Here is a 22,320-nt window from a genome sequence, read left to right as displayed (position 1 = left end):
CAGGAGCATTTATACAGCACCCGCTGTGTGCCTCGCACCATCCCGCCCTGGGGACACAGTGGGAACAGAGAGAACACAGGCCCTGCCTTCCCAGAGCTCGGTGGGAGAACTGCAAGCAAGTCACAGAAAAATGCCAAAAATGCGCAGGATGGGGGGGCAGGCAGGGGCTCAGGAGGAGCAACTTGTCCACGTGCTGGGAGCTGACAGGAGGTGTGGGTGTGGGGCTGTGTGATCTCGAGATCACAAGGGAGGGCGGTGGGGTCGTCAGACAGGATGTGTGTGGGGGGTGTGACCACGAGCCCCTGGGCAGCGTCTGGCAGAGGCGGGCCGTGGCCACTGTGGGCTGCTCCCAGGATGTGGGGCTCCTGGCCACCTAAGCCACCCCAAATCAGCACCACTCAGCCGCCTCGCTCACTTCCTGATGAAACACACAGAAGCGATCTGCCTGCCCCGGGCCTTCCTGGAACCAAACCCCACAGACCTAAGGCTTGGAGCCCTGGGGGCATCTGGCCACCCCCCCACATGGTAGAGGAGCAGACTACTCCGAAGACGAGAACTGGGCCCAGCTTCCACCTGGACCGCACTGTGGACCCCGGCCCATCCGGGCACGGAAAGAAGACTGAGAACATCTGGAGGAAGGTGCTTCAAAGGGGCCCTGATATGTGGGCGGGGGCAGCAGGGCCAGAGGGGAGCCGGCCTCCTGGACCTGGGCTGGAGTGCTGGGATCAGCCTGGAGGGCAAGTCTAAGGGTGCTGGGTAAGTTTCAGGTTTGGGGGTGCCATTCGCTGAGCAGGGGCAGGTGGACAGAACAGGTGGGTTTGGGAAAGTGAGTCTGAGAAGCCAAGAGGGGGTGCCGGGCAGAGGTTAGCACGTGGGTCTGGGGCTCCGAGGTCTGGACAGGCTCACCCCCACGCACACGCACACACAAGCAGACACACAGTGCACAGGCGCACGAGCACTCCAAGTCCCTCTAGACCCCCCGCTTCTCATATCACAAAGGTCTGCACCCTTGTACAAATGTGCACACATCACAGCCGTTCCCTTCCCGCCTGGAGTCCCTGCCCCCCACCTGCCAGGCGGGGGGACACGGCGGTCACCGTCCCCAGCCCAGTGCGTGGCCCCTCGCTGGGGGTTCCTCCTGGGGGGCTGCAGATACTCACTCTCTCCGGTCATCACGCCCTGGGTGTATCTCTTGGGCAGCATCCCCGTGTACCCATAGAAGCTGGATTGCTGCACTTGGGGGGAGAGACAGAGGAGTGACCGTGAGATGCCACCATCACCTGGTGGCGGAGGGATTGGGTCCACCCACCCTGCCCACCAAACAGCATGTGCCAGGGGCCACGCTCTGTGACTAGTTCTGGCCAATGAAATATGAGCAGAAACAACATGCATACTTCTGGCCGAGGTGGAGAAAAGCCCCCATGGACTTCTGGGGTTTCCCCCAGCGGCAGTGACCGAAGGGGCCCCGTGTGACAGATGGGGACCGCTGCGGCCTGGCTCCCAGCGACAGTGTGGAGCATCGCCTCCGGCCTCGTGTTGGACACGCATCGAGAGCCAGAAATAGTGGTTTCAGTTCTATGAAGCCACTGAGATTTCTGGGCCAGCTGGTTACCAGGGCCTCCCTGCTCTCATCCTAACCAACACGGGCAGAAATTCAGCAGGATCCAGGGGGGGAAAGATGCCCGGGCTCAGACCCTGCAGGTTGGCGAATCTGTGGCCTACATAGACAGCCCGGGGCAGTCACACTAGGAAAACTAGGATCTCCTACTCCTTCCCGGCATTTGCTTTTTAACAAAATAGAACAGAACAAAACAGACCCGAGGACACTATTTCCTGGAGCCCTGATTTCACGGATCAACACACACGTTCACGCAAATGCGTTCACTGGCTCATGGCGTGCCATGTTTTTCTTTCCGCTCAAAAAGAGTGTGAAAAAGTACAAAGCAACCGGCCTGGTCCTTTCCAAACGTCGCTGCCATGGAAGAGGAAAGCTGAGGACCACGCGGGACTAAAGGGGATTAAAGACGTGACAGCGGACGCAGGGCGTGATCCCAGATCGGATCCTGGGTCAGGAACAGAACGCTATAAAGGACGTTATCGAGGCGACTGGGGAAGTGTGGACACGGGTCACAGAGAACAGCGCTGCGCGGTGTTATACTTCCTGACTCGGGCAGCCGTATCACCGCGATAGAAGAAACGTCCTGCCTTCTAGAAAATACACCCTCGAACCCAAATGGTTTAAGGTGAAAACACAGACTATTTTATATTTATACGTATTCAGGGGCGAAACATATACATATCTATACGGGGGACAGAGAGAAAGCCTACGTGACAAAATGCCAGCCATCGGCGAGCTGACGTGAAGGGTCTATGGGAGTTCCTTGCGCTAGTCCTGTAAGCTTTCTATAGGTTTGAAATAGTTTCAAAATAAAAAGTTAAAAAGATAACTTAGAAAGCCACGGCCCAAGAGGAACACGGTGGCGTGGGCAGATGGTTCTTGAAGCGCAGTTCATGCGTGGGACGACGTGGGGACCACCTCAACGCCCGCACGACACGCAGTGGGTGTGGGACGCGTGCAGTGTGTGCTCGGTGCGCACGGGCACGCTTTTGTGTAGGACGTGCCAGTGGACGCAGGAGGCCCTGGGGGTGTGCGCTCACGGTGAGCAAGCATGCGTGGGGGGCACGCACGTGGCTACGTCCTGGCACCGAGCCCTCGTCACCCCGCGTGGGGCGCCCCCAGCAGGCGGCGGGACTGGGGTGGGACGGCCCGCACTGGGTACTCACTCAGAGGCTCGGCGCCAACCCCCCAGCCCCGCCCGCGCCCCCGCTCAGGCTCCTACCTGTGCAGCCTAAGGCCACGGTGCCTACAGCGGCCAGGTTGATGGCGTAAGCCTGGTCACGAGAGAAGAGCTGTAGCCAGACGTCACAGATGCTGATAAAGAGGAGGGGGCCCAAGGCCAAGAGGTAGCCTAGGGGGAGGCCAGAGAGGTGGGCAGTGAGCAGTGGGCCGGGGGCTCCCCTCGTCCCACCCTTCCTGTAGAGCCCGGTCAGAGATGCCCTCTCTGTCTGCCTTTCTCCTTAATACTGGGAGGGCCGGGGACACTTTGGAAGTGCCTGGAAGGCTTCCTGGAGGAGGCACCATTTGAGCTGGGCCTTGAAACTGGATGTCGTCATGAAGAGGAAGGGGACAGGAAGAGCAGACGGGGCCCCAGGACAAAATGTGGGGGTGCACAAAGGCCTTGACCCTATTTTCGCTCACTGAACCCTGTAACGTTCCTAGGAGGTGTGCCCATCCTACACATGGGGAGACTGAGGCGCCGGGAACCTGGGGAGGTGAGTGGCAGGCCAGGTGTGCGGGCAGCGTACCCGCGGTGATCCTCGTGTGCAGGCTCAGTCTCTCCACCAGCGCGTTGTTCAGGAGCACGGCCACCAGCGCCACCAGGATGTAGGTGAGGCTCATGTCGAACACGATGGAGGTCCCTGCGGGGGGGCCGGCACAGGCGCTCAGGGGGAGCCCCCTCTCCGCACCCACCCCCGCCAGGCGCTGCTTCCTCGCCCCGCCCCAAAGCGGCTGACACCCAGGGAGGGGGCGTGGCTGCCCCGAGTCCCTCAGCGACCTGCAGCTGAATAACACGGGCTCCCTGAGCGGGTTCGGGAGGGTGGCGGCCAGCCTGCGGCGGTGGCGCGGCCGCGGGGACCCACCTGGGTACTTGTGGTGCAGATAGTCCACGTCGGTGATGAAGCTGTTGTATGGGAGCAGGAAGCCCACACCGGCCAGCAGCATCGCGAAGTAGATGGCGTGGTAGCGGTCATCGGGCACCGGCTCCTCGACCGCTGAACCCAGAGGCAGCAGGTAAGAGGGGGACGGACCCCTCGAAGCCACGGCCACTGTGCCAGGACCAGAGTCTAGCGCAGCACCGCCATCCCCATAACCACCACGGTCACTGCCACCCTATCCACCGGCATGGCGGCCACCACCCCGCTTCATGGCCAGAGCTGGCATGGCAACCACCCACGGCCATCGCCATCACGGCCACAGGCAGCCGGCTTCACGGAACCGTGGATGGCCGCTGGGAGACTCAGCTGAGGCGAAACGCTGGGGAGGCTGCCCGTGCTCTAAGGGGCTGAGCTCCCCCGTCAGCACGCCTGCCTCCAGGGAGCGCGCACGTGGACGTGGGAGTGGACGTGGGACCAGCCCCTATGACCTTCAGAGACCGCCAGCAACGCGGCCACTGGCCCGAAGGGAGGGTCCAGGTTGCCAAGGGAGAAACGCTTCTACCCGGACACACGACAGTCCCATCGACCGGCCACTGGCCACGATGGGCTCCTCCTGAATCAACAGGCAGAGAAGAGGGTGGCCGTCCTGGCTGGGGCGGTTCATCCTGACTACCAGGGGCTTATCCGGGATGGAACAGAATAGGAGTACCCCTGCAGTGCAAGAGGCTCCTCACGGCATCTCCTACGACTTCCACTCCCTGGGGCTGGAGTCAACGGAAAACGGTAATGACCCGATCTTAACCTTTAGAAATGAAGGTCTGGGTCACTCCACCAGGCAAAGCAGCATGACCAGCTGAGCTGAGTAGCTGAGGGCAAAAGGCGAGGACTGGGCAGTGGAGAAAGGTAGTTATAAACACCAGCCACGGCCACGTGACCCCTTCAGACCCGAGGAAGGCCCGTTTTTGTGGGTATTTATCCCTTACCTCGATAGGAATATTTTTGTGTATGTGTATTAACCCAAAGCTTGGGTTTTGTGCCCTTTATCACCTCATCGTCTAACAGAGGATGCACCTGTGTTAAATCTCAGGATTTAAATCATGGGCTGTCAGAGGAGAGGTGCGACCGAGGCATGCCAGGCTTTGCATCTTCCGGGGAAAGCGTCAGCGTGTTTTCAGTTGTAGAGGGGTGGCATGACTCTGTCAGTGTCTTTATTTGGAGATTAAGTGTGGTTATGGAGCTGTGTTTGGGAGCCAAGCCGGGCAAGGGGTGGACTGCGATGGGTCAGTTTTACGGGTCCACTTGGCAGGCTGAACTAATCCCTTGTTGTTCAATCAGACACTGACTGAGCTGCTGCTGGGAAGGAATTTTGTGGATTAAAGTCCCTCCTCAGTGGCCTCTAAGTTAATCAAAAGGAAATTGCCCTGGGTGGGCCTGACCTAATCAGGCAAGACATTTAGGTCTTCCCAGACCTGAGACCCTAAACAGCACAGGACTTCAGACTTCCTTATGGACTTCAGACCACCTTAGCCAGGCTCCACTGTAGTTGGTTATGTTCTGAAATAAATCCATATGCGTGTGCGTGTATATATATATATATATATATCTATCTATCTATCTATCTATCTATCTATCTACACCTGCATCGTATCGACAACACTGTCTACCATCTGTCTAGCTTATCTCCTACTGGGCTCTGTTTCTTGGCTGAACCCTGAGTGACCCAGCCACCATCACCAAGGCCACTATAGTTAAAACCACCACTGCCATGGCCACCATCCACTTCTATGGCCACGGCTGCCAGGGCCACATGCTATCTCGTGCCACGCCTGGCCAGGGGACGCCTGGCACCTTGGGGATGGGCCCAGAGCTGACTCCGCCTAGGCAGGCACGGGGGAGCAACCTATTGCAGGGCTTGGCCAGTAGGACTTCCGCTTCCCATGTGCAGAGACGGGGCGGAACCAGAGAATAAGCCCCCCTCCTTCTGAGCCTGGAGTGGTGCTAGCATAAACTACAGCCCCCCCAAAGTGAGCTATCACAGGGGCCTCCTGAGTGCAGAGACAGCCTTAAGCCATGTTTGGGGGCTTTTGCTGCAGCCACATTGAGTGTGGCTCCTGGACCGTTCCCTTTTCACAGAGGACATAACCAAAGCCCAGACAATGGTAACTCGCCCAAGGTCCCCAAGCTGGCAGAGGGATGGGGCTGAACCCAAACCTGTCCAGCATCAGCCCCGCACACAGCCCTCTACCCAGCAAGTCTGGTCGCAAAGGCAACTGGCCATTTCCTCGAGGTGAGGGGACCGAGGCTAAGAGAGGTTTAGGCCCTTGTCCAAGGTCACACAGCCAGGACAAAAATCAAGTCTTCGCACCTCACATCGGTCCTCCCTTCAGGCACTTGTCCATCTCCACTGACGGGAGGCCAGCGAAGGTGACCAAAGCGACAACAGGTCACCTCCAGACGGAAGCTCTACGGGGCAGCGCGTGATTCCCCGGGCGCCCTCCCACCCGCCCGGTGGACCAGATGAGGCTCCGTGACCTGCCCCGGACACATGGCATCAGCGTAAGGTCCCTGAGACCGCGGCTCGATCGTCCCCACGGCAGATCCCTCCTGATCTGTTGCAGCGCCCTGCGCTCGGGGACCACCCAAGGCTCCCCGAGGGTTCCCACGGCCCATCCCGGCTCGGGGCCAGACACGCACCTGGGTCCTGCCCCCCCCAACTCACCAGAGTCCGTGAAACCTGGGACGCCCCCGGCTGCGCCACCCTGGCCCTGAGCCGTCCCCGCCGCCTCCTCCTCCAGCCGGCAGCCGTCGAAGCTGAAGCTCATCACCATGCTGCTGTCCGGCGTGCCCGCCGTGATGGGCTCCTTGAGGCGCTGGCTGCCCACGGAGCCCATGGTAGCCCGTGCTGCGGAGAGAGGAGAGGAGGCGGGCTGAGGGAGTGCGGGGGGCCCCCGGCCACTGCCCCGGCCCCGGGGGCTTTGCAACCGACGTTATGGAACGGTGTGTGCGCCCGCGCTGTGCTCAGGGTCCCACGCACCATTTCCCTCTGGGAGGAGGCGCCTGAACTCACTCACTTTACTGGTGGGGAGGCCATGCGAGCCTAGAGGGTGCCACTCCCCCCACCCCCCATCTCACAGACAGTAAGGGGGGCCGTCCCGACCCAAACCCAGGCCCGTGGGACACTCCGAAGCACCACGGCCCTCCATTCCGGGGCCCACCACCTTCCGGGCCGGGAAGTCCTTCCTTTGGTCTTGCCTCAGTTTCTCTTGCTTCAATTCAAGTCTACTACCTTTACCTTTAAAAGAAAGGAAGAAGCTAATTTATCCATGATGGAGAAACACCCCCACTGTGGCGTGGGGATGCGGGGAGTCTTGTTTTTTTCCCCTAAAAGGGTTATCCATTTTTCTTTTTTCTTTCCTTTTTTTTTAAGATTTTATTTTTTTAAAGTAATCTGCACACCCACTGTGGGGCTCGAGCTCACAGCCCTGAGATCGCACCTTCCAGCAACTGAGCCAGTCAGGCGCCCCATCAATTTGTTTTTCTAACGATTTTTATTCATTTATCTCATTGCAGCTCCTCGCGGAGAATCTGAGACACAGGCAGGACACTAGAGCATCGGGCACTGAGCGTGGCACCTAGACCCACCCATGAGCTTGTGCGGGAGCCCACGGAAGAGGCCAGGAGAAGGCCCATTTCTCGAGGGATCCCACGTGCCCAGGACTACTCCAGTCGTCTCTGCGGCCGGCCTGTCACCGCCCCTCCACCTCTGCCTGCTCATGCTTTGTCTCATTTCCTCCCGCTCTCCTGCCTCAGTTTACCCGCTCCCAGCCTCCAGACCTGATGTGCTGTTACCGAGCGCCTCCTGCTGGCCCCGTGTATCCATCTTTCCTACTTTGCACAGAGTTTTTACTGGGGCCTTGGAGCCCGGAGCCGTCCTGCTTCGAGGCCACCCCAGTCCCCTCCCACAAGCATGGAGAACAGGGTTGGGGGTTCTCTGTCTGGGGTCTGGGAAGCAGGCGTAACCCCCCTGCAGGCTCAGTGCCTTTCCTGAGTGTCCCCCAGCCTGGGCCTCCTGCCACATCTGGAGCTGGGGGGCCCAGGTGGGATTTAGGACAGAGCTGGGCCTGGTTTGGATGACCGTGGCCTTGCTCGGTGGCCTGGGGCAGGATCCCACACAGGAGGCTCAGAGACCCCGGGCCCCGCCCTCCCGGCCTCCCCGGGGCAGACAGGAAGGCTGGGGAAGGGGCCAGGGGCAGAGCAGTGGTCTACAACAATGGAATGCTCCTCCCTGCCATCCACTCCAGCCCTGCCCTGGAGGACGCCCGAACCCCAAACCCCTGACCGGTCTTCCGCAAAGCTTCCCAAGACGCAGTGCCCTGGCCACGCCTGGCCGCGCCACCCGGAAGGCGGACGTGCTCAGCATTGAGCCAGGAGGCGGCCCCACTGCTCCCTCTGGCTCATCGGTGAGGCAGGCGGGTGCCACCCACAATGCCAGCCCCGCCACTGTCCCCACGTGCTGCTCCAGGGCCCTCCTGTGGGCAGGGGGCTCTGGCTTCCCCTGCGGCGGCCCCAGGCCCCTCGGCACGACCTCACTGGTGGCAGAGTTGGGGGGTGCATGAGGTGGCTCGTCTCCACCTCTCCTGGCCTAGGCCAACTCGCTCCTCCCCAGACCCCTCAGACTCCACACCAACAGGTGGAGCCTCAGATCGTCCCCCAATCCACTCCTCCTCCTCTCATGTTCCTCTTTAGTTAAAATCTAAACACACACATGAGTTTAAAAAATCCAAGAGTGCACGGGCTCCCCCCAGCCTGCCAGGACCCCTCAATGTCCACCCCTGGGGAGTAGCTGAGAAGACACAGTTCATGTCTTTGGCCAACAGACCACCAGTCACTGCCTCAGTGGGCCACCCCTGGGCCTCAGTTCCCCTCCCTCTCTGTTGTGGACAAGGAGGGTGAGAAAGTACTTCACAAATCGGGGGAGGGGGTGGCTGGGTGGCCGAAGGCCTGGCCGCACACAGGAGGTGCTCAGCAGTCACACACGACGCTGCTTCGGGCACTGCTGTGGGCCTGGGGGGGCTCCTGACCCCAGCAATCCTGAAAGCCCGGTTCACAGGCCCCCACTTTGCACACAGAGCCAAGGCCAGAGGTCGCACAGCTTGGCATTAGAGTCCCAGCCGGATCGAGCGCCTTTGGCACCCCCATTTCAACTGTGACTGAGTGGACACTGCTTCTGAATGTGCTCCCAAGGCCAGGCTGACCCCTCCCCTTCGGGGCTGTGCTCTGCCTCTACAGTGTGTCCCCCCAGAGGGGACAAGGAACCTGAATTCTATTTGGAAAGCCAGCCTGCTGGCTGTCTTCAGGCCTCACACTCACCGTGGGCCACAAGCCCCAGCCATCTGGACACCCCTGGATGTCCCTGGCCCCCGGTGCCTAGGCCTCCACAGCCGAGCCCACACATTGCCCCGACTCCTCCCTGCTGGTTCTGCCCACAGAAAAGGGGGTTTCAAGGCGCCCGGCCGCCCCCTTCCTGCAGTTCCGTTGGAGAGGTGGATGCACTGGCCTCAGGCGCTGGCTGGCGGCTCCCACAGCCCAGAGCCACCCCTTCCTCCCTGGCCTTGGTTTCTGGGGGTCCCAGGGCTGGCAGCACTCTGCATCCCCCAGGCTCCTTCCGCCTGCCCCGCTCTATCAGCAACAAAGTTGGTTCCCAGGCCTGTGCCCCTAGGCAAACGACAGACTCCCCAGGCCACCACGAGGTGACCCCTGGACACAGGCCCTGCCTCTTACAGCAGCTTTTCCAAGAGCTAGGAGGGAGCTGGCTGGGGGATGAGGTGAGATGGGGCAGAGGGGGTCCAGGGAAGAACTTCAGGTGGAAGGACCCTTTGGGCATGCCTAGGGAGGGAGGTGGCTCCCAGACCTGGGCATGGCCTGAGGCCACTGGCCACTCTCCTGGGTCTGGGTCCTGCGCTCGCAGATGGGCTGATGGGGGGGGGGGCTGGCCCGGTCCAGATGCTGGACCTCTTCCCAGGACAAGGGTGGGGTGGGGTGGGAGATTCGGGGTCCCCAGAGCCATGTGCCCCCGCCCCTGGACTCAGCTGCCCCGAGCCGGCGCGGAGGGGGAGGGAGCGCGGAGTGGGGCCGCGCGCGCCGCAGACAAAGGCTCCGACAGGTCTCCGCGCTCCAGCCCATCCCCGTCCCTGTGCCCGCCCGCCACCTCCGCGGCGACCGCTTACCTCTGCACGGCCGGGCCCCGGGGTCCTCGGCGCGCCCGGCCCAGCCTGTGCCCGCTGCCCCCGCGCCGGGACCCCTGGGCGCCCGCGCCCCACGCTCCGCGCTTCGGGCCCAGCGCAGCCGGCGTCCTCCGCGGGTCCGCGGTCCGCCGGGCCCGGGTGGGCGAGCGTGTCCGGGGGGCGCAGCAGCAGCGGCCGGCGCGGCGGGGGCCACCGCGCTCCGCCCCGGCCCGCCCCCCGCGCAGAGCCCCGCCTGCCTGCCCCGCCCTCCCCCTCCGCCCCCCCCCCCGCGCGGAGCCCCGCCCCCGCCCTCCCCATCCCGGGGAGTCCGCAGAGGCGGGGGCGGGGCCGAGGCTGAGGTCGTCGCCTCCGACACCCCGGGGAGGGGCGTGGTGGCACCCAGCCAACCCGGGGTGACGTGCGTCTGATCTAGCCCGCCACCCCCATGCCCACCTCCCCGCGTGGGTGCCCAGGCCCACTACCCCCCTGCCCCCCTCCTCCCGCCTTGGGTCCTCTGGGGAGGGGGCAGGCCTGCCGTGCCCAGGTTAGTGGGTGCGACAGGTCACGCAGGTGGCCAGACTCAAAGTTTTGAAGGATGAGTAGGAGTCCGTGGGCTGGAGACCGGGAGGTGCGCGGATTCCAGCCAGGTCTAGGGGTTGACGCCAAGCTCTGTGCGGCTCCCTCGCATGGTCCCCGCCCCTGCCCAGTCTCTCCTCCCCCCAGCTTGGGAGCCTCGGTTTTCTCCCAAAGAGATGGGAGCCTCTCTCAGGGCTGAGGGCTGCAGCTCCCACACTTCTGTCTGAGCTTCAGTTTATTCTTCTATAACATGGTTTTAAGAGAGATTGTGTGAAGGCTTGGGGGACATTGCAGAGAGGAGCCCACCCGGGGCCCTGGCACAGGACATGAGCCAGCGATGGAGGGGGGTGTCCATGCAGAGAAAGGGGTCCTGCCACAAGGTGAGAAAAGGACCCAGGTGAGAAGTAGACATGTCCTGGGTCCCTCTAGGGCTGGGATCTGTGTCCGTGGGAATCAGGCGAGCCCCCTCCTCATGCAGGACCGAGCCACCAGGATGGGATCAGAGGAGGTGGCTGCCAAAGCATCCGCCAGGCCTGTGCCTGGATGCCTCCCCTCACTTCTCACCAGATTAGCTCCTCCTGTTGCCCTGAGACCCACCTCTGCCATCCAGCAGTAAGCTCCGGAGGGACCGGTCAGCCCATAACTGTGGTTGGCACCTTTTCTCAAAGCCTTGCCCGTCGCTTCTAAGAGACTGGCAGCCCCCTGCGAGTAAGGCCCTGCTTTATTTCTGTCTGGATCTCAGTGCTCAGCACAGTGCCTGGCATACAGTAAAAGCCAAACATTTGTTTGAAGGGTGGACTGAACTGGGTGCTGAATTATGCTGCGTTGAGTGAAGTCAAGTGAAAGGGTGCTGATGTGAGCTCAGGGTGGGACTCACCCCCTGCCCTTCGTCTCGTGTTGTTTGGACCAGGGGAAATGGCCAGCTGATCAAAGTGATTGATCTTATTTATTTATTTTTTAGATTTTATTTATTCGAGAGAGAGAGAACACAAGCAGAGAGGAGCAGCAGAGGGTGAGGGAGAAGCAGACCCTCTGCTGAGCAGGGAGCCTGATGCAGGACTCGATCCCAGAACCCTGAGATCATGACCTGAGCCGAAGGCAGACGCTCGACCGACTGAGCCACCCAGGGGCCCAAAGTGATTGATCTTAAAGTAAATGAACCTTGTGCTTCCCCTGGGTCGGGAGCTTTGGAAGGGCCTATGCAGGAAGCCACGCCAAGCTCTCCTGGGTGTAAATAAAAATTATCCAGTGTGTATGAGACACTGCTCTCCCTACAGGAGACACTTTGGGGTCTCTGCCCCCATGGGGTCTCAGTCTAATGGGGGACACTGGCAACAAACAAGTAGCCATTTCAGGAAGCATCCAATGGCTGCAAGACAACAGGACAGAATGGTGGAATAGTGTGTGGCCATGGGGATGGGGTGGGCATCATTGCCTAGTGGTCAGGGAGGGCCATCCTGGGAAGGTGACACCTGAACGGAGTGACGGAAAGGAGCCCATTGTGGGGCGGTTTGAGGTAAGGGTGTTTTGGGCACAGGGTACAGCCAGGGCGAAGTCCGGGAGCCAGAAAAACTCATTATATTCAAGAACAGAAAGAAGGTCAGTGTAGCGGGAACAGAGGAGGGAGAACCTTCCGGTGGGAGATGGGAGGTGAGGTCGGGGCAGAAACCAGCCCGAGGGGGGTCTTGTTGGCAGTGGGAAGGGCTGGCAGCCCCCGGAGTGGTTCAGCTGGAGGAAGAAGCATGACCCGACCTAGGTTTTAAATCCGCGGTTGCTGGTGGGAGTACAAATTTTAACAACCCTTCTGGAAAGTAAATTGGCCTAAAAAACATGCTTACCCTTTGATTCAGAAAATCTAGCCCAAGGAAATAATTCTAAATACAGAAAAGGCTTTGTACACGAAGATGTGCATTGTAACAGCCAAGCATTGCAAATATAGCCCAATTACCCTCGGAGAGTGGGTAAGGAACAGTCATCATGGTGGGGGACAGACAACGTGATTGTTATATTTGAAAAACCCAGGGAAACCAGTGGAAGTCTGTGTAACCACACTGAGGAATCCTAAGTCACCCCCGGGATGTACGATTCTGAGGGACCACCAGACCGTGCAACCGGTAGGGGGCAAGCGCTTAGTGCCACAGAAACAGGAATACAAAAGACACTTTGCATCTAGGCCACAACATTTTTTAAAAGATGGGTAAAATGATATTCTAGGAAAATACAAACGAGCCAGACAACCTGCTCTCAGAAGAGAAAGGAATCTAAATAGAACAATTACTAGACAGGAACTAGAGGATTCTGCTAAAGATCTATTACCCCTCTGCTCGAAACCCCAGGCTTGGTTGGGCAGGTTCACAGAATTGCAGAATTTTACCAAAGTTTTAAAGAAGAAGGAGCCACAGTGTGCAACTTTACTCTTCCAGAGCCCGGGAAAAAAGAAAGAAGAGCTTTCTCAACCTGGCAGATTTCTCTAAGAAAACAACAGGCCAGTCTCACCTATGAATAGCGGTATAAAATCCTCAATGAAATAGCAGCGAACAAAATTCAGGAGCACACTGATTAGCAGGGTCTACAACGTGGCCCACGCAGGGATGGTAAGAACGCTACTGACATCATGCATCATAGGAACAGGTCAAAGAAAAAACATATGGTCACTGATACGGACACTAAAATGGGTAAAATACCACGTTTGGCCGGCATTTGGTAAAATACAACATCTATTCCTAATTATTCACAAACCCTAACAAAATAGGAATTAGTGCATTTTTATGTGGATGGCAAGTCAAAGGCACATCTCTTTAAACATGAAAAGTAAGATTTCTCACCTCTGGTATTTGCCCTTTTGCCCTCCCCCACTTCGGAGTCCTAGCTGATATTGCTCGACAAGAGAAATAAATAAGACATTTAGAAATCGGAAAAGAGAAGTTGAATTATTGTTATTTGTAGGTGACAGGATTATAGAGCTGGAAGATCCAAGTGACCCAAATGAAAACCTTTTACGAGATTTCCACAGCTCTCCCACCTGAGGCACAAGAGACAATCAGAAAAAGGAAATGAAAGAAAAGATTCTTTGACATTGGCAACCAAATAGATAAAAATCCCTGGAATAATGTATTTTTGAAAAGATTAATTATTTATTTACTTGAGGGAAAGAGAGAGAGCGTGGGGGGGGGGCAGAGGGAGAGGGAGACTCTCAAGGAGAATCTTCAATAAGCGCAGAGCCCTATGTGGGGCTTGATCTCACAACCCAAGATCATGACCCAAGCTGAAATCAAGAGTCGGATGCTTAGGGGCGCACTCAGTCTGTTAAGCGTCTGCCTTCGGCTCAGGTCATGATCCCAGGGTCCTGGGATCAGGCTCTGTATCTAGCTCTCTGCTCAGCGGGGACCCTGCTTCTCCCTCTCACTCTGTCCCATGGCTTGTGCTCTCTCTATCCCAAATAAATAAATAAAATCTTTAAAAAAAAAATAGAGTCGGATGTTTAATCAACTGAGCCACCTAGGCGTCCCCTATCCCTGGAATAATCTTAATTAGAAACATCCAATACCTATACGAGAAACTTGTAAAAGGACATTTAAAAAAGAAAGAAAGAAAGAGAAACCTTTGCCAGGCACCCAGAAGAAAATAAATAAACATAAAGTCATGCCCTGTTCTTCCCCAGGAAAACTAAAAATTGTGACCAACATGTCATTTCTCTAAATCAATCCTCTGATCTAACATCATCCTAGTAAAAATAACAGCAAGATGTCCTTCCTTTGGAATTAGATAAACTGATTCTGTAATTCATACGGGAAAATGAATTTGCAAGAATGAGCCCAGAAAAGACTAAAGAAGAAGAAGGAGAAGGCGTCGAAATAAACTTGCTAGATACTGAGCCTAAAACAAAGCTCTTGTACTGACAGTCATGGGGGCTAGACTTTCACGAGATGAACCGATCAAGGGGACGGAAGGCAGTTCCAGAAGTCAATCCAAATGCACACACTGTCAAAGGTAGCTTGTTGTATTGGTGGGAGAAAGATGGATTATTGTGTGAGAGGTGTTTGCACCATGGGGTGATAATCTGAAAACAAAATAAAATAAAGTAAAATTGGATTCCTATCTCATGCCTTATACCAAAGCTAAAGCCCAAACTACCACCACCAACAAAAACAACAAGAAAAAACTCCAGATTTTTGCTTTTGATAATCTTATGGAAAGAATGTTCTTTCTACATAAGACACAAAATTCAGAAGCCATCAATGAAAAGACTACCACGTTTGACTGTTTCATTAAAAACATAAAACTTGTGGGGCGCCTGGGTGGCTCAGATGGTTAAGCCTCTGCCTTCGGCTCAGGTCACGATCCCAGGGTCCTGGGATCGAGTCCTGCATCGGGCTCCCTGCTCAGCGGGGAGCCTGCTTCTCCCTCTCCCTCTGCCGCTGCCTCTCTCTATCTCTCTCTCTGACTCTCATGAATAAATAAAAAAAAAACACTTAAAAAAAAAATAAAAATAAAAACATAAAACTTGTGCATGGAAAAACCCATTATGAAAAAATGAAAAAGCTAAATGTCCAAGTGGGGAAAATATTTGCAACACATATGATAACACATATGATGGGTGTTACTTCCTCAATATATAAAGAGCACTTACAAATCAAAATGGAAAAGACCAAACAACCAATAGAAAAGATGGGTAAAGTACATGAGCGGACAATTTACAAAAGAAAACAAAACCCAAAACACAGTGGCTTCAACATATGAAAAATTGCCCGACTCTACACCTAATAAGAAAGTTCAAATTAAAACTATATTGAGAGGCTATTTTTCTCTTAGCATTTTGGCAAAAACCAAAGTTTGAAGTAGGTTGTAGCAAGGTGAGAGCAAGAGGCCCTACCGCACGGTGGGGTGGGAGTGTAGATTTGTACAACCTCTATGATAGAAAGGAATTTGGCACATCAGAATGCAGAAATCATTTGTTCCATTAATTCTATTTTTAAGAATTTATACATTACACTAGCATATCTGTTCAAAGCTGTATCTATACAATGGTATACTATGCAATCATTAAAAAGAATGACGCAGTTCTATTTGTACTGATATAGAGCAATTTGCAAGATATATTGTTGTTAAAAAAAAAAAGAAGCAAGATTCAAAAAAATATGTGTGATGGCTAATTTTATGCATCAACTTGGCTGGGCCATGGTGCCCAGATATTGGGCAAACATTATTCTGGATATTTCTGTGAGGGTGTTTTTGGATGAGGTTTACCTTTAAATCCAAGGACTTTGAGTAAAGCAGATTGCCCACCATAATGTGGGTGGGTCCCACCCAATCAGTTGAAGGCCTGAATAGAACAGAAAGCTGATCAACCCTGAAGAAGAGGGAATTCTGCCAGCAGACAGCCTTTGGACTTCAGCCACAGCATCAGCTCTTCCTCGGTCTCCAGTATGCTGACCCACCCTGCAGATTTTGGACTTGCCAGTCTCCATAATTGTGCGAGCCAGTTCCATAAAATAAATCCATATATATCCATATGGATTTATATGTGTTTATATTTATATATGGATTTATATGTGTTTATATTTATACATATATATGTATATATATATATATATACACACACACACATATACATACACATCCTATTGGTTCTGTTTCTCTGGAGATCCTGACTAATACAGTGTATAGAGTATGAAACCATTGTGTTACAAAGGAGAGCATACATGGATGTGCTTGCCTGCACACAGGTTGTTCTGGAAGGATGCACCATTGGCAGGTAACAGTGATTGCCTTGGAGAAAGGAGACTGTGGGGCTGGGGTCAGAGAAGGGACAATTATTTTTACTGTAGCCTTTTTTTTTTTTTAATTTAAATTCAAGTTAGTTAACTTTCTGTAGCCTTTTGTAAGCTTTGAATTTTTTTTGTTTTGTTTTGTTTTGTTAAATAAGCTTCAACATGTGTGGAGCCCAACATGAGGCTCGAACTCACAACCCTGAGATCAAGACCTGAGCTGAGATGAAGAGTCAGATGCTTAACTGACAGAGCCAGGTGCCCCTACGCTTTACATTTTTTAAGTGGGACATGCAGGATACACAATTACGCACGCAGAATACTCACGCCACGTAGAGAGTGACTAGAAGGAAATGTAGCAGAATATTGAACAGTGTTCCTGAATGTTCCTCTCTGTTTCTCCACTGTTTCTATAAGCCCAGGTCAATTTGTAATGCTTTTTGCCGCGTACGTGTTTCTCATGGAAAACGAAACACATGTTTACGAGATAGAGATCTTATCTGCCTCATCTGCCTGGTTCCCATGCTCTCTGCACCCTGACTCCTCATGGCACCAAATGATGGGAGGACTTGGGGGTGAAGGACCCCTGGTCTGGAACAACTGGAGAACCTTTGGGGTTTAGATTAGGGCCAAAGTCTGGGCATGTGGATGATGTTGCCCAGTGTCCAAAGGATCTGAGCAGGGGCTTGTGGTTGTGTGTGTGGGGGTTCAGGGCTGTATTGTGGGGGCTGAAGGGGCCGGCGGTGGCAGGAGGGGTGGGTGTATCTGAGGAGGTCTCGGGGCCGAGGGGCGGGCCATCCCCTCCGCTGGCCGGGTCAGGAGCCTTCCTCAGGGCCTACCCAGCTGTGGGCTCTGCACAGCAGGAAGGAACCTTTGGTGTCAAGGAGGAAGTGGGGCCGTGATGCTGGGGAGGCTCAGTTTGTTAAGCGTCTGACTCTTGATTTCGGTTCAGGTCCTGATCTCAGGGTTGTGAAGTTGAGCCCCACGATGGGGCCTGCCCAAGATTCTCTCTCTCTCTCTCCCTCTGCCCTTCCCCACTGTGTGTTCTTTCTCTCTCTCTCTCAAATAAATAAATAAATCTTAAAAAACAAATAAATCTCCCAGCTCTCCTAGGACATGGGACTGTTAGCGTCCTCGCCCAGGTTATGTGTGAGCAGACCTAGGCCCAGAAAGGTCCCTAGCCGGTAGGTCAATGCTGAGCCTTGTGGCCCTGCATCCTGTGTGTTTGCCGTTACTCATGGTGCCTCTGTTGGGAGTGAGTGCAGGGCCAGGAAAGGGTTCCCTGCGGGGTGCCAGGGTGGGCGAGGCTCGGGGCCAGGCCTAGTGTCACTGCCAGGGACACCCGGGCCTCACTGATAGCAGCGGGCACTCTGCTAATTGATGTCTGTCCTCCCGACCCTGTTAGCAACCCTCCCTTGGAGGACAGCCATCTGCCAGGATGAAAAATGCAGCCAATTAAGGCCCCATCAGCGGAGCAGGTGACAGGCTGTGGGCGGGTGGGCGGGAGGGCGGGAGGTGCCCGCGGCATGCCTGTCCTGTCGTCTGGGCCCTGTGGCAAAGCCAGGTCAGTGCTGGGAGAGGCCGTGCTGGGGTCTGCCTCGTGGACCGAGGGAGTGGGGGGCTGCCACTGCCAGGGGCCAGGGCACCTGCTGTCCTCACTTGCCAAATTCCATGTGCTGTTCTTTTTTTTTTTTTTTTTAAAGATTTTTTAATTTATTTGACAGAGAGAGACACAGCGAGAGAGGGAACACAAGCAGGGGGAGTGGGAGAGGGAGAAGCAGGCTTCCTGCCGAGCAGGGAGCCCGATGCGGGGCTCGATCCCAGGACCCTGGGATCATGACCTGTGCCGAAGGCAGACGCTTAACGACTGAGCCACCCAGGTGCCCCTCCACGTGCTGTTCTAAATGGCCTCAGATGTTCCAGAAATTTTTGTAAAGAATCGTCTTTCAGTAGGATGGCTCCCAAGGCCTTCTCCTTGGTCTCTTGGCTTTCGCCACTCCACCCTCCAACCCACTTCCTAGGCAGAGTGAGCTTTCTAAAGAGGTGTCCTTCTTCTGCTAACTGTTTCCCATGATTCCTCAGTGCCCACAGGGCTAGAACCCAGAGCCTAAGGTGTTCTGAGCCAGGTGATCTCTCCCACCTGTTTCCTCCCACTCACCCTCAAGGAATGGCTGATAGGGTGAGTGGGCGACAGGTCAGCTCGCTGGCCTCGGACCCCACCAGCAGGGGTTTGGCTCAGCTCTACTCAGTCCAGGTCAGTATGATTCCTTTGAAAACCTTGTGGGCTTCCTGTGTATCAGATTACAACACCCTCCAATGGGTAAAAGCCGAACACACACATCAGTTTGAGACATCCTCTCTCTGTTTGGGGCTACGGGACACGGCACTTAAGAGTTTTAGAAGCCCTCTAGTCGAGCAGAGAGAGTCCAAGTTTTAAGATTCTTAGAAGCCTTTCCATCTGGCTGAGAGTTTCGAGCATGGCCTGGAGTATTTCTCAGCCACGTCTGTTACTCTGGACAGTGGCACCTTTGAGATGTTGCTGTGTCTACAGCAAAACCTGGCAATAGCCCAGGCATCCATCAGCAGGAGATGAGTGCTTAGACTGTGGTCCTTCCAGGCCATGGTGTAGTTCTTAGCAATAAAAGGGGTCACACGACTGGTACCCCAAAACTAGGAGGCATCTCAAGAGCACTGTGCCGAGTGAAAGGGCGTCATGGACACAGAAGGGCACACATCCATTCATAGGAACTTCTAGACGAGGCAACACGGCTCTAAGGTAATGAAGATGGTGATGCCCCTCGGGAAGCGCGGGGGGCGTAGGGGACTATCTGGGGTGATAGTGATGCTCTGTATCTTGGTGGAGCTCAGGCTTACACAGTGTGTGCCTCTGTCAAAACTCAGCGAGTGTCCCTTTTAGGTTTGTGCATTTCACTGTTGGTAAATTCTGCCTAAACACACACACACAACCCCAAACCCAAACCAAATATTGACCTCTAGCTAATGATGAGCGTGTTTAGGGGTGGAGTTTACTGATGTCTGCCACTGACTTAGAAATGCATTAAAAACAGCGAGATGGGTTGGTGGCTGGCGAGGGGGACGGAGGGACGGACAGCTGTCCTAGAAAGCTAACGGAGCAAATGGAGACAGCGCATCTGGGTGTTCACTGCACAATTCTTTTGGATCTTCTTTATGTTGAAAATGTTCATAATAAAATATTGGAGGAGAAAGAAGAATAAAGAGTGCCTCGCGGTGCCCCTGCCTGCCCGTCCCCACTCAGCGGGGCTGTTCCGGGCCACGGCAGCTACTCCATCCACTTCCTACGGAGCTCAAACCTAATTTAGTCCCAACTTATTAACTTAAAGCCCATTAGACTCTTCCCATCAACCGGTACTTGCAGCCAAGAGCCAGACAGAGAGCGAAGTGTGGGGCCTGCTCAGGACACAGCCGGGGAGGGAGCGGGAGTCTCCCCAGGGCAGAGGGAGGGAGGCTTTGTGGGCTACTGTCCACGGACACGCCGGGCAGGGCCGGGCTCAGCAGATCGCAGAGGGACAGGGGTCTCCACTCCTCCGTGTTCCCCTGGTGCAGGGAGCAGCCTTCACCGACGTCACCTCCTCTGATTCTTGCACAGACCGGGGTGCCCCTAAGCCCCCTTTTAGAGATGAAGAAGCCGGCAGGTGAGTGGTGGGATGGTGGGTCTCAGCCGCATATGCACCGCATTTCGGGCTCACAGTGGCCCCGGGACACGGGATTATTGAGGCACCTTAGGCCCCGAGACCACGCGGCAAAACCTATTTCTGACCACGGACAGAAAGGCCCCTGGAGCCGCCCAGGCCCCTGGGCCCAGAGAGGAGAAGGCCCTTGGCTGGCGTCACCCCGAGGCCGCAGAGTCAGCCCAGCATACTGCCCCGTCTCCAAGCATGGACACCGCTGTCAGACTCAGGAGAAGAGGAGGCCCAGCCATCTGGGCAAAAAAGGCAAATCAAATAAAGAAGCAAAGCCCATAATTCTCTCCTAAGAGGGCAAAGACACCCGTGTGGTGCTGAGTGGGAACGGGGTGGGGGGGTGGACACGTAGAGACACGAGCTAGGAGCCGAGCTCTGCTCAAATCCGCACGGCGGTGACTCAGGGGGGAAGCTAGGACGCGGGGGAGGCTCCGGTCACACAGCAAAGCCAGGCTGAGGCTCGTCCCACCTGGCCACCCCTGTCTGTCCTGTAGCTTATGCCGCGCTCGGGACCCCCACACCCCAGGCCTGGAGATCAAAGGGGTGGCACCCTGGCCAGGCTTCCGGGACTGGGGCCCCCAAGCCACAAGTGGCCTCCTGGGTCTCCACCCCTCAGCACACCCCAGGCCGGCCAGCAGGCTGGGATAAAGGCTCCCAGGGCCGCCGCTGCCGCTGGAGGCCCGCCAGGATGGCAGAAGCTGCCTGGCCTGGCTCCTGGAGCTTTGAGCAGGAAGAGCTCTTTATTATGGCTGCTGTGGGTGAGGTGGGGGGGTGGGGGAAGCTTGGGGTCCTGGGGCCTGCTGGGAGCCCCGACTCCTCCCTCCCCGCCAGGTCCAAACCTTTGGCTCCCTGGCCCACCGAGCCCCTGCACCCCCTCCCCGACACCCAGCCACACCCAGTCTCCTGTGGCTTCCCCTCCCCCACAGGGAGGCGACTCCTTCCCGAGCTTTACCCACGGAGTTCCCTCTACCTGGAGGGCCCGCCTGTCATCGCACACTCCCCTCTACCCCACCAATATCTGTTCATCTGCAAAGGCTCTGGGCCACCGTCCCCTCCTCCAAGGAGCCTCCCCTGACTTTGGTGAGCACTCACTGGGTATCGGGCATCGTGGAATCCTTCCTGCAACGACAGCCCGGTTTACAGGTGGGGATAAGGCCCAGAGAGGTGAAGGCACTTGTCCAGCATCACACAGCTAAGAATCTTGAGGTTAGCTGCTCTCTGGGTCTCGGGGCAGCGCTGGGCCTGGAGGAGGGCTCCCGAAGTGAAAGGGGCTGAGCGAGTGGACTACTGTCCGTGGCGGGGGGGGGGGGGGTGGGGTGGGGGTGGTTCAGAGTGACGCCAGCCCAGTGTCACCAGATGAAGGTGACCAGATTCTCACAGACACCTCCGTTCCCAGAGCCCCTACACGCTGTCTCGCGTCCTACTGATCTGACGCCCATTTCGCAGATGACAGGAGGATGCAGGGAGCCCCAGAGGCTGGCCCAAGCTCCCCCCGCCAGCCTCGGCGGAAGGGGCAGGACCAGGGCTGGAGCCCGGTGCCTGGCTGCGCCTCGAGCCGGTACCCGCTCGTGATGGGCTGGCCGGCCGAGGCCACACCTGAGCCACACCTGGGCCTTACCTGGGGCTTGCTGTGCTCCGCCTAAAGCCTTTCCCGTGGAGTCAGAATTTGCTTGTCGGGCACGCTGCTCGCGGGAGCCTTTGTACTCTCTATTTACAAGAGGAGGCTTGTGAGCAAATTAGCAGGGTAACCAGGGAAAATGTTTGGCTTCCGTGGGTGGGAATTGGAGCCATCTGTTCCCAAGTGCTGAGAAAACACTGGAGCAATCTCGGGGAAGCGCTCCCTGGCACCCCCAGGCTGTGTGCCCCGGGGCGCGGAGCTCACCCTCTCTGGACCTCACTATCTGCATCTGTAGAGCCGAGGGGACCGCATAGCCGCCAGGACTCCAGAAGACTCCCTGCCCGCCTCCCTTCTCCGCCTGCACACCCCCACGCCCCGTGGTGTAGACGAAGCCCCTCCCAGGCAGAGGAAGCCGGCCAACCGGGAACACAGTGCGGGCCTTCCCAGCACCAGCCTTTGGGGCTTTATTTACCATTGGATTCGTTTTGTTCCCAAGCTGAAAATAGCTTTATTGTTTCCTCTGAATATAAAGATGATAATTCACCAATCCAGAAATGTACGACGGAGGAAGGTAAGCCGAGCGAGATGCACCCCTCCTTGGATGGAGAACATCTGTTGAGGGGACTCTCTGTCCAGACGTTTCCTTGAGCCGCTTGCCACGTCGTGCGCGGTGAGATCACCGACTGGGAGACGGC

General features: G+C 56.2%; 1 protein-coding gene across 2 annotated transcripts in view; it reads right to left on the bottom strand.

The window, feature by feature from the left end:
• The window catches only part of SLC29A4 (solute carrier family 29 member 4), a 26,361-nt gene extending 4,420 nt beyond the window's left edge, over positions 1 to 21,941 (bottom strand). The window contains exons 1-6 of one of the 2 annotated variants that reach the window (XM_032394156.1): positions 21,626 to 21,941; positions 6,437 to 6,619; positions 3,703 to 3,834; positions 3,367 to 3,480; positions 2,841 to 2,969; positions 1,161 to 1,235 (exon numbers count right to left, since the gene is read on the bottom strand). In XM_032394156.1, the coding sequence (XP_032250047.1) occupies positions 1,161 to 1,235; positions 2,841 to 2,969; positions 3,367 to 3,480; positions 3,703 to 3,834; positions 6,437 to 6,608 (622 nt within the window). In that variant the 5' untranslated portion in view covers positions 6,609 to 6,619; positions 21,626 to 21,941. Of the gene's footprint in view, positions 1 to 1,160; positions 1,236 to 2,840; positions 2,970 to 3,366; positions 3,481 to 3,702; positions 3,835 to 6,436; positions 6,620 to 9,944; positions 10,008 to 21,625 lie in introns of those variants that run through there. The other variant, XM_032394157.1, reaches the window with a different exon arrangement.
• Positions 21,942 to 22,320: the final 379 nt, after the last annotated feature.

This window comes from Phoca vitulina, unplaced genomic scaffold (genome assembly GCF_004348235.1).
Source record: "Phoca vitulina isolate PV1807 unplaced genomic scaffold, GSC_HSeal_1.0 scaffold79, whole genome shotgun sequence".
In the NCBI taxonomy this organism is placed as follows: domain Eukaryota; kingdom Metazoa; phylum Chordata; class Mammalia; order Carnivora; family Phocidae; genus Phoca; species Phoca vitulina.
The sequence above is the reverse complement of the archived record's forward strand: the minus strand, read 5'-3'. Positions and strand labels throughout refer to the sequence as shown.